Source organism: Hemiscyllium ocellatum, chromosome 3, assembly GCF_020745735.1.
Source record: "Hemiscyllium ocellatum isolate sHemOce1 chromosome 3, sHemOce1.pat.X.cur, whole genome shotgun sequence".
NCBI classification, from domain to species: Eukaryota; Metazoa; Chordata; class Chondrichthyes; order Orectolobiformes; family Hemiscylliidae; genus Hemiscyllium; species Hemiscyllium ocellatum.
In genome coordinates this window covers 9,528,471-9,540,877 of record NC_083403.1, presented here as the reverse complement: position 1 = coordinate 9,540,877, position 12,407 = coordinate 9,528,471, and the positions used below count along the sequence as shown (strand labels likewise).

At 41.8% G+C, this 12,407-nt stretch overlaps 1 protein-coding gene across 1 annotated transcript in view; it reads right to left on the bottom strand.

Annotated features, from left to right (window-relative positions):
• The window catches only part of LOC132834399 (dynein axonemal heavy chain 8-like), a 1,143,262-nt gene that overhangs the window by 342,072 nt on the left and 788,783 nt on the right, over positions 1-12,407 (bottom strand). Inside the window, exon 46 of the mRNA XM_060853284.1 lies at positions 4,635-4,742. Within this exon, the coding sequence (XP_060709267.1) occupies positions 4,635-4,742 (108 nt within the window). The remainder of the gene's footprint in view (positions 1-4,634; positions 4,743-12,407) is intronic.

Genomic DNA, 12,407 nt, shown 5'->3' with positions numbered 1-12,407 from the left:
CTTCACAATAGAAATTAGTGCTTAAAAAGAAGATAGCTAGAAATGGAAAAGCAAGTAACAAGAGATTTTACGTGCATTTTAAAACGGAGTGTGATGAAGTGAGTGTGAGACTGGGGAGTTAATAGTCAAAAATAAGGGAAATGGTGAATGAAATTCATGAATATTTTGCTTCTGCCTCACTATACAAGTCACAACAAACATTCCATTAATAATTAATAAAATCAAGAGGTGGAAATTACAACCATCGGAAAGTAGCTCTGAGGAAACTGATGGAGACTTGAGTTCATAGGTTCAACCAACAGGTTCAAAAATACCTTCTTCTCTGCTAACAGACCTCTCTAATTTCAAACCTAACGTTACCTGGGTTTTTGTGCACCTCCTGTGCAGCTGTAACCTTGTATGCCTCATTCTGTCTAAGCACCCTATAATCCATATGTCCTTGTTTGTTATGATTTGGCTGAACTGCTCACAAAACAAACTTTTCACTGTACTTAGATGTACATGTGATAACAATAAGTCTCAAGGTTAAGATGGACGGGTTCTTTACACAGAGAGTTGTGAGAGCATGGAATGCGTTGCCAGCAGCAGTTGTGGAAGCGAGGTCATTGGGGACATTTAACAGACTGCTGGACATGCATATGGTCACAGAAATTTGAGGGTTCGTACTTTAGGTTTACCTTACATGAGGATCAATGGTCAGCACAACATCGTGGGCTGAAGGGCCTGTTCTGTGCTGTACTGTTCTATGTTCTATGGACATATCTGAAGGTCTTAAAAAAGGTAGCTCATGATGTGATTGAGGCATTGGTGTTAATTTTCTAAAATTTGCTAGATTCTGAAAAGATTCCATTAGACTAGAAAGTAGCAAATATTATTCAAGAAGCCTAATAATAAGGAAACGATGGACAATTAGCTCAACATCATTGCAGGGAAAGAATAAGAATTAATCATTAAGTAGGTTATAGCTCGGCATGTTGAAAACCTCAAGGTAATTGGAAAGTTTCAGCAAGGTTTTGTGAAAGGGCAATTATGCTTAATCAGTTTTTAGAATTCCTGAAGGAATAACATATGCAATGAATAAAGGAGAGTCTGTAGATCTAATTTCAGAAGGCATCTGACAAGGCAGTACATCAAAAGTTGCTGTCAAAAATAAAAATAAATAAAAGTTCATCACATTGAGGGTCATATATTACATGGGTAAATCTATTCACAGGCTGGTTGTTTCTTTTTTCATTCAGTGGATAAGGCATCTCTGGTTGGATCATCATTTATTGTCCAGCCTTAGTTATCCTTGAGAAGCTGGTGTTGATTAAACAAATGCAGTTTATTTAAGGAGACCCACAATTCTTTTTGACAGAGAAGTCAAAAGTCAGAATAGTGAGTAGCTTAGAAGGAAACTTGCAGGTTATGGTGCTCCCATGTATTTGCTGATGATTTCCTTCAAGACAGAAGTAGTTCTGAGTTTGACAATGTTGTCTAATGAGCCTTGGTGGGGAAGGGAATGGATGTTTGTGAATATATGGTAGTCTAGTTGCTGCTTTGTCCTGAATCATGTCTTGACTGTTGTTGGAATAGGACTCTCAAGAGAAGTTGGGACTATTCCATTACACTCCTGTCGTCTGCCTTTGAGATGATGGTCAGTAGCCTCCGACCTACTCTTGTATTAACAATATTTGTATGGATGGTCTTGAAATGAAATTACAAAATTAGAAATCACACAACACCAGGTTATAGTTCAACAGGTTTATTTGAAAGCACTAGTTTCGAGTGCTACTCCTTCATCAGGTGATCATGGAGTGTAAGATCGTAAGACACAGAATTTATAGCAAAAGTTTACAGTGTGATGCAACTGAAATTATATTTTGAAAAAGATTTGGATTGTTTGTTAAGTCTCTCATCTTTTAGAATGACCATGTTGGTTTCAGTTGTTTCATATGTAAATTGCAAAACTTGTTTACAAGTTACATTCCCAAGTGAACTTTAACAATTGGTGTCATGTCAGCCCAGACGATGTACTTAAAGTGTGAGCTGCCCTGTGTGAAACTGTCTGTGCCACAATATTAAAAATCACACAACATCAGGTTATAGTCCAACAGGTTTAATTGGAAGCACATTAGCTTTCAGGGCATCGCTCCTTCATCAGGTGATAGTGGAGAACTCAATCCTATAACACAGAATTTATAGCAAAAATTTACAGTGTGATGTAACTGAAATTATACATTGAAAAATATCTTGATTGTTTGTTGAGTTTTTCATCTGTTTGAATACCATGATAGTTTCACTTCTTTCATGTGTAAATCACAAAACCTTTTTTAAAAAAGTTGCATTCTCAGGTTAGCTGTAACAATGGGTGATAGCTAGACAATATGTTGAAGGTGTTAGCCCCCTGTGTTCTCTGTCTATGTCATGATGTTTAGATTGATTCTAATCTAAAAAGTGAGATAACAGAGTTTTATTTGAATTCATGCAGTTTTGGAGCTCATAGTTTTACATGAATTCATGCGGTTTTTGAGCAAAGTACAATGTAACTCTGCAAGTACAAATTCACCCCACAAAATATATGTCTTGGGTGGAGGGTTGTGAGTGTCTGTGAGAAAGAGTGTATGTGTGCATGCATGAGTGTAGAGTGGTCTAAGTCTCTGAGAGGATGCCTGCGTGAGTGTGGGAGTGTGTGTGTCTGTAAGGGTGTGTGTGGGTGTCTGTGTATATATGTGTCTGTGTGTATGTGTGTATAGGAGTGCCTGTATGTGTGTGTGTGTCTGTGTGTCTGTGTGGAGGAGTGTCTGTGTTTGCGTGTAGCGCAATGGTGGTCACTTGTAATGTGACATGAACCCAAGGTCCCGGCTGAGGTCCTCCCTATGGGTACTGAACTTAGCTATCAGTCTCTGCTCGGCCACTTTTCCCTGCTGCCTGTCCCGAAGTCTGCCTTGGAGGATGGTCACTCGAAGGTCCGAGATTGAATGTCCTGGACCACTGAAGTGTTCCCCAACTGGGAGGGGACATTCCTGTCTGTTGATTGTTGTGCGTTGCCCATTCATCCTTTGTCGTAGCCTTTGCTCGGTTTCCCCAATGTACCATGCCCCAGGGCATCCTTGCACATGAAAGAAGTGAAACTATCATGGTATTCAAACAGATGAAAGACTCAACAGACAATCAAGGTATTTTTCAATGCATAATTTCAGTTACAACACACTGTAAATTTTTGCTATTAATTCTGTATTTTAGGATTGTGTCCTCCAGTATCACCTGATGAAGGAGCTAGTGTGCTTCCAATTAAACCTGTTGGACTCTAACCTGGTATTGTGTGATTTTTAACTTTGTACACCCCAGTCCAACACCGGCATCTCCAAATCATGTGCCACAGTGGTCAGACTGATTCTAATCTTAAAAAGTGCATTATCTGGACTGACATGACACCAATTGCCAAAGTTCAGTTGATTAGATTACTTACAGTGTGGAAACAGGCCCTTCGGCCCAACAAGTCCACACCGACCCGCCGAAGCGCAACCCACCCATACCCCTACATATACCCCTTACCTAACACTACGGGCAATTTAGCATGGCCAATTCACCTGACCCACACATCTTTGGACCGTGGGAGGAAACCGGAGCACCCGGAGGAAACCCACGCAGATACGGGGAGAACGTGCAAACTCCACACAGTCAGTCGCCTGAGGCGGGAATTGAACCCAGGCCCCTGGCACTGTGAGGCAGCAGTGCTAACCACTGTGCCACTGTGCCACCCCTAACCTGAGAATGTAACTTGTAAAAAAGTTTTGCGATTTACACATGACAAATCTGAAACCAACATGGTCATTTGAAAAGATGAGAGACTTAACAAACAATCCAGGTCTTTTTCAATATATAATTTCAGTTATATCACACTGTAAACTTTTGCTATAAATTCTGTGTCTTATGATCTCATAATTCACAACCACCTGATGAAAGACCAGCGCTCTGAAAGCTAGGGCTTCCAATTAAACCTGTCAGAATAGAACCTGGTGCTGTGTGATTCTTAACTTTGTACACCCCAGTCCAACACCAGTATCTCCACATCGTTACAAAGTTAGCTCAGTAAGTCAATATATTATTAAGTCATTCTGGCTCTCTGTTTCGTCTTATAAGTCAGGGCTTATCATTACTGAGTCATACATATTGTAATTTAGAGTTTCTCTCAACACTTACGAAGAAATATCAACAATGCAGGAGATATGGAGACCACCTTGAGATTCTGCAAGGACTTTCAGCAACAGAGGGAACCAAAAAAAATCAAAAAAGGCACTAATCCCATTGGATTGAATACGTTTCTGTAAACATTATTTTCATTCTGAATTTAATGTTTCTGTTTTTATTTATTTTATTTTACAATAATAAGAGGATTTGATTTTTATTTCAAAGGCCCTGAAATGAACTGTCACACATCTAAGCTGACATCTAGTTTTCTCTTCAACTTCCATCATTTACAACATGTTTCAAACTTTTTGAAAGAGTTTAATGGTAAAGCTGACTGATAAAGAGTTAAAATTGTGAATGTGAATGTCAGGATTTATTCAATGTAATATTGAATATTTCATTATTACAGTAAAGAAAATCAGGATTCCATTCTGATACATTTGCTCTTGGTCTATACATACCTGCTTAGTGAGTTGCTCTTCACAGAGCTTGTAAAGTACGAAGAATTTCTGAGCCAGCAATACATTCTCCAAAAATCCGACACTGGCAAGCTTGACTCTTATAATGATCTGCAACAATTAAAAATGAATGCCACATAAGAACTGTGCTTCATATTCAAATAGAGTAAAAATATGTAGATATATCTGAGGGTAACAATTGAGCAAACATACACACAAATCTGAATATCTGTGGAACTCATAATACAATAATGTAGAGCTGCATATAGATAGGTTATGTAATTAAGATCTCTAAATCTGAATCTGATGTTAAGTTTGAGTCATCTGATTTTTTTGAGTGAATATAGATATTTTGATGGCAAACAGACTTCTACTTGGGATAATTACTTGGAAATCATTATGTGTTGCAAAGCTGCTCTCAAATGGTTTAGGCAGTTGAAGCAGGCTCAGTTATTTGCTCAATAATGTTCCCTTCGGTATGCATGGTTACTGCGGATTGTGGCAAACTATTCCCTACAGTTATTCTTGATGTGCATCTTACTTTTGACACTTTTGAACACACCATCCTCAACTAGTGTGTCTCTTGTATCATCCAGCTCTTCAGTTAAAATATGAGAGCATAAGAATATGAGAACAAGGAGCAGAAGTAGGCAGTCTGGCTCTTCAGCCTGCTCTGCCATTCAACATGATCATGGATTATCTTTTTGTGGACTCAACTGCACTTACCTGCCCTCTCACCATCACCCTTAGTTCCTTTACTGTTCAAAAAAGCATCTCTCTTGGCTTTAGAATCCATTTACTGAGGAAGCCTCAACTACTTGACTGGGCAGGGAATTTCAGATTCATAACCCAATGGGTGAAGAGGTTCCTTTCCAATTTGATCATAAATCTGCATGCTCTAATTTTGAGGCAATGCCCTCGTGTCCTTGTTTCACCTGCCAGTGGAAACATCCTCTCTACCTCTATTTTATCTATTCTATTCATAATTTTACGTGTTTCTATAAGATCTCTCTCATTCTTCTGAATTCCAATGAATATAATCCCAGTCTACTCAATCTCTCCTCATAAGTCAACCTCTCAACTCTGGAATCAACATTGTGAACCTCCTCTGCAACCCCTTCAGTGCCAGTATATCCTTTCTCAAGTGAGGAGACTAAAACTGTAAGCAGTAGACCAGGTTTTGCCTCACCAGCACTCTATAGCTGCAACATAACCTCCCTACTTTTAAACTCAATCCCTTCAGGAATGGAGGACAACATTTCATTTGCCTTTTTAATTACCTGTTGCACCTATAGACCAAACGTCTGTGATTCATGCACTTGCTTGGTTTAGGTCTTATCTATTCAGTAATGGGTACAGAATCATTTGAAATTGTTGCTCTTCCTCTTCCTGCACAAAAGCTCTACTCTTGATCCTTGTCAAAATGCTCTTCCTCAGTGATATCATCTGAGAACACAACCAATCTCAAACCCTTCACTCACACTGATTTGTCAAAGTGCCTTAGGGGATGAGCAGAAATTCTTTCGAGTTCTTTATATAAAAAACGGAAATATTGCGTTTGGTCCCAGCCATGAATTTCATTCCCGAGATGCTATCTCCACCTTGTTAACTTTATTGTGTGACATTGAGCACATTCAGAGCAAGAGTATTGAGGTCTTCCAAAATTTGTGGGTACTGGAAGGCTGGAATACATTAACTCAACCAGAAACTACATTTCAGTTAAAGTTGCTTTGAACATTTGATTTTTGTTACAGTGCTCCTATAAGAGGCATTTATTTTTAAATTGGTTAATTTGATTTAATTGGCTTTTTTAATTATCAAAACAGTATCAAAACACAGGAATAGAGCACTGCCCAGAGATGTATACCTGCAATGTTTCATTCTATTAATAAATGTATTCCAAGTCATGAGTGGCTCTGGTTTCTTCATATACCTACTAGTGATCTGGTACTGTGCAGAGTATATAGAAACATAAGAAAAGGAGTAGCCCATTCAGCCCTTTAAGCCTATTCCACCATTCAATTAGATCATGGCTGATCTGTGTGCAAACTACATATAGCTCTCTCGACGGAGCAGGTAAGGGCTGTTTGGTGGTGTCTGTTTGTAGACGCGGTTACGTTTGTTTAACAGTTTAAATTTAAAAGTATTTTTTTAAAAAAAAAGCATGGAGCGGACTCAGAAGCTGGTGTAGCACAAGCTCACCTGGGTAGGTTTTTTCCTATAAAGGCGCGCAGCTCCAAGGCCTAGGCCTCACTCGGCAGCGCAGGTAAGGGCTGTTTGGCGGTGTCTCTTTGTAGACGCGGTTACATTTGTTTAATGGTTTAAATTTAAAAGTTTTTTTTTAAAAAAGCGCAGAGCAGACCCGGAAGCTGGTGTAGCACAAGCTCACCTGGGTAGGTTTTTCCTATAAAAGTGCGCAGGAGAGGAACCCGAGGCACTACAGGGGTAGTGCCTCCCACCCGCCCTCCTCCTCTAACCGAATAATAAGACCCGTTGTGGTAAGCAGGTAAGTACTGCATTTTGCTTGTTCTATTCTTTAGACCTAGTTTTTTTTAAAGGTTACTTTTAGAGGGGTGGCAGTGAAGGCAGTGCAATGTTCCTCTTGCAACATGTTTGAGGTGAGGGATGCCATAGTCGTTCCTGCTGATTACACTTGCAGGAAGTGCACCCATCTCCAGCTCCTCCAAGACTGTGTTAGGGAACTGGAGCTGGAGATGGATGAACTTAGGATCATTCGGGAGGCAGAGGGGGTCATAGATCGGAGCTTTAGGGAAGTAGTAACTCCAAAGATTGCAGACAGATGGGTGACAGTGAGGGGGACTGGGAGGAAGCAGCCAGTGCAGGAACCCCCTGCAGCCGTTCCCCTCAAGAACAAGAACAAGTATACCGTTTTGGATACTTGTGGGGGGGATGACTTACCAGGGGTAAGCAATGGGGTTCAGGCCTCTGGCACGGAGCCTGTCCCCGTTACTCAGAAGGGAAGGGTGACAAAGAGCAGAGCAATAGTTATTGGGGATAGTTCGGGGCACAGATAGGCGGTTTTGCGGGGGCGAGAGAGACTCACGATTGGTATGTTGCCTCCCAGGTGCAAGGGTACGTGACGTCTCTGATCATGTGTTCCGGGTCCTTAAGGGGGAGGGGGAGCAGCCCGAAGTCGTGTTCCACATTGGCACCAACGACATAGGTAGGAAGAGGGATGAGGATATTAGGCAGGCTTTCAGGGAGCTAGGTTGGAAGCTCAGAGTTAGAACAAACAGAGTTGTTGTCTCTGGTTTGTTACCCGTGCCACATGATAGAGAGTCGAGGAATAGGGAGAGAGAGCAGTTAAATGCGTGGCTACAGGGATGGTGCAGGAGGAAGGGATTCCAGTTTCTGGATAACTGGGGTTCTTTCTGGGGAAGGTGGGACCTCTATAAACAGGATAGTCTACACCTGAACCTGAGGGGCACCAGTATCCTTGGGGGGAGGTTTGATAGTGCTCTTTGGTGGGGGGGGGGTTTAAACTAACTCTGCAGGGGCATGGGAACCTGGACTGTAGCTTTAGGGTGCAGGACCTTGAGTGTAGGGAGGTTAGGAACATGGCATCAATCTCGAAGGAGGGTGCCTGTAAACAGGAGGGTGGCTTGAAGTGTGTATACTTCAATGTGAGAAGTATACGAAATAAGGTAGGTGAACTTGCAGCGTGGGTTGGTACCTGGGATTTCGATGTTGTGGCTATTACAGAGATATTGGTAGAACAGGGACAGGAATGGCTGTTGCAGGTTCCAGGGTTTAAATGTTTTAGTAGGGTCAGAGGGGGAGGTGTGGCATTGCTTGTCAAAGATAGTATTACAGCGGTGGAAAGGACGATGGATGAGGACTTGCCATCTGAGGTAGCTTGGGCTGAGGTTAGAAATAGGAAAGGTGAGGTCACCCTGTTAGGAGTTTTCTACAGGCCTCATAATAGTCCTAGAGACTTAGAAAAAAGGATTGCGAGGATGATTCAGGAGAAGAGTGAAAGTAATAGGGTGGTTGTTATGGGGGACTTTAACTTTCCAGATATTGACTGGGAAAGCCATTGGTGTTTGTCCAATGTGAGCAGGAGGGTTTCCTGACACAATATGTAGACAGGCCAACAAGAGGTGAGGCCATAATGGATTTGGTTCTGGGTAATGCACCAGGCCAGGTGTTAGTATTGGAGGTAGGTGAGCACTTTGGGGACAGTGACCACAATTCGGTGACTTTTACTCTAGTGATGGAGAGGGCTAAGTGTGCACTGCAGGGCAAGAGTTATAGCTGGGGGCAGGGAAATTATGATGCGGTGAGTCATGACTTAGGATACGTGGCTTGGAAAAGTAGGCTTCAAGGGAAGGGCACAATCGATATATGGAGCTTGTTCAAGGAGCAACTTATGAGTGTCCTTGATAAGTATGTACCAGTCAGGCAGGGAGGAAAGGGTTGTGTGAGGAAGCCGTGGTTTAATAAGGAATTGGAATCCCTTGTTAAAGGGAAGAGGGTGGCCTATGTAAAGATGAGGCGTGAAGGTTCAATTGGGGTGATTGAGAGTTATAAGGTAGCCAGGAAGGATCTAAAGAGAGAGCTAAGAGCAGCAAGGAGGAGACATGAAAAATCCTTGATTGGTAGGATTAGGGAAAACCCAAAGGCTTTCTCTAGGTATGTCAGGAATAAAAGAATGACTAGGGTAGGAATAGGTCCAGTCAAGGATAGTAGTGGGAAGTTGTGTGTGGAGGCTGAAAAGATTGGGGAGACACTGAATGAATACTTTTCATCAGTATTCACTCAGGAACAGGACATTGTTGCCAATGTGAATATTGAGTCACAATTAATTAGAATGGATGACGTTGAGGTATGTAGGGAAGAGGTGTTGGAAATTCTGGAAAGGGTGAAAATAGATATGTTCTGGGCCTGATGGCATTTATCCTAGGATTCTCTGGGAAGCAAGGGAGGAGATTGCAGAGCTATTGGCCTTGATTTTTATGTCCTCGTTGTCTACAGGAATAGTGCCAGGAGACTGGAGGATAGCAAATGTGGTTCCCTTGTTGAAGAAGAGGAGTAGGGATAACCCTAATAACTATAGGCCGGTGAGTCTCACTTCTGTTTTGGGCAAAGTCTTAGAGAGAATTGTAAGGGATAGGATTTATGAACATCTGGATAGGAATAATGTGATCAAGGATAGTCAGCATGGTTTTGTGAAGGGCAGGTCGTGCCTCACAAGCCTTATTGAATTCTTTGAGAAGGTGACTAAGGAGATGGACGAGGGTAAACCGGTAGATGTGGTCTATATGAATTTTAGTGAGGCGTTTGATAAGGTTCCCTATGGTAAGCTACTGCAAAAAATAAGGATGTATGGCATTGAGGGTGCGTTAGAGGTTTGGATTAGGAATTGGCTGGCTGGAAGAAGACAGAGGGCAGTAGTTGATGGTAAAGGTTCATCTTGGAGTGCAGTTACTAGCGGTGTTTGGCAAGGATCTGTTTTGGGACCATTGCTGTTTGTCATTTTTATAAATGACCTGGAGGAGGGGCTAGAAGGTTGGGTGAGCAAGTTTGCGGATGATACGAAAGTCGGTGGAGTTGTTGACAGTGAGGAAGGATGTGGCAGGTTACCGCAGGATATAGATAAGCTGCAGAGCTGGGCAGAAAGGTGGCAAATGGAGTTCAATGTAGCTAAGTGTGAAGTGATTCACTTTGGTAAGAGTAACAAGAAGATGGGGTACTGGGCTAATGGTCGGATACTTGGTAGTGTGGATGAGCAGAGGGACCTTGGTGTCCATGTACACAGATCTCTGAAAGTTGCCACCCAGGTAAATAGTGCTGTGAAGAAGGCATATGGCGTACTGGCTTTTATTGGTAGAGGAATTGAGTTCCGGAGTCCTGAGATCATGTTGCAGTTGTATAAGACTCTGGTGCAGCTGCATCTGGAGAATGTGGAGGCACTGGCACTGGAGGAGGTTTACTAGGATGTTGCCTGGTATGGTAGGAAGATCGTATGAGGAAAGGCTGAGGCATTTGGGGCTGTTTTCATTGGAGAAAAGAAGGTTTAGGGGTGACTTGATAGAGGTGTACAAGATGATTAGGGGTTTAGATACGGTTGACCATGAGTACATTTTTCATGTATGGAGTAAGCTATTACGAGGGGGCATAGCTTTAAATTAAGGGGAGGTAGGTATAGGACAGATGTTAGGGGTAGATTCTTTACTCAGTGAGTTGTGATTGCATGGAATGCCATGCCAGTAGCAATGGTGGACTCTCCCTCTTTATGGGCATTTAAACAGGCATTGGATAGGCATATGGAGGATAGTGGGCTAGTGTAGGTTAGGTGGGCTTGGGTCGGCGCAACATCGAGGGCCAAAGGGCCTGTACTGCGCTGTATTTTTCTATGTTCTATGTTCTATAGTTGCTTTTAGCCCATAACCCTTAATAACTTTGCTTATAAAAATTCATCTGCCACAGATTTCAAAATAACAATTGAGCTAGCATCAACTGCCATTTGTCAGAGAGATTGCAATCCTCTCCTACCCTTTGTGTGTAGAAGTGCTTCCGAACAACTGTTCTGAATGGTCTGGCCCTAAGTTTTAGACTTTGCTCACTTCATTCTAGAATCGCCAACCAGTAGAAATAGTTTATCTTTATCAAACCTGTCCTTTCCTGTTAATATCTTGAAAACTTTGATCAGATATCCCTTGACCTTTTAAATTCTCAACCAGAGAAGAAAAGCCTAATTTGTACAATATCTCATCAGAACTTGCTGAAAACATTTTAAGAAGGTAGCTCACACTGTAACATTTTAGGCAGATGCCAGGTCGATATTCCAGGAGTGATGCAGCTGATCAAACCACTCAGATATAAATAAAGCAGAATTTATTTAAACATACAGATGAAACACGAACAAAAAAAAAGAACAGAATTTAGAAAAACGTAACTTATTTGATAACCCAACCGACTCTGTTGCAACTTAGCGATGGTACTTCCAATCCCTACAACATCCCACAAACACACACCTTGGCAAACAGTAGATTCAAACACAGGTTCTTACAGGCAGGAGTGATTTCAGAGAGATTTCAGAGGCAAGACCTTTGTTGAAGCATGGAACCTATTTTCATTATAGCTGCTTCTTGAGGTCCCCAGCAGTTTCTTTTTTGACTCCCTGCTAAAAAAAACTAAACTAAACCAGAAAAGAAAACCTGAACTGAGAGATCTGGCCACTCCCCTGCCACTGTTTCCAAGCAGTCATTTCCAGACATACCAGCACCTCTGCCTTTACAGGCCCATTTTGAAAAAGACAAGGACAACATAATCCTGTTAAAGGGGCAGCATCATCACAAACTTAACCACTGAAGTCCAGGTATCATATCATAGTAGCAGAGATTGATCTCATAAAGTTGAAATTTCCAGATTAAGCATTTTTTTTTCAAATAGAAAATTGCAATCCTGGTGACTGTAACAGAAAACAGCAAAAAAAACCACATGGTAAATTATTACTGTGTGATTACCCATCAATATTTTTAGAGTCTGGTATTGTTACTTGCAAAGCAAATAACTCCTCAGAGGCTAGTATCCCATCACCAAGTCATCCTTCATTTTCACATGGAGAAATTTTAACACTGACCCAGCTTCCTCCGAGGCCTCAGATTGCACAGGATGTCTGACACTCCTGTGCTTATCTGTCATCCAGGGTTCCCTGATTGGACCAGATTAACAGCCCCAATCAGGGAACTCATTGTGTATGATGTCCACTTGCTGACCTTGCGATAATAATGACATCCCTCACCTTCTGAG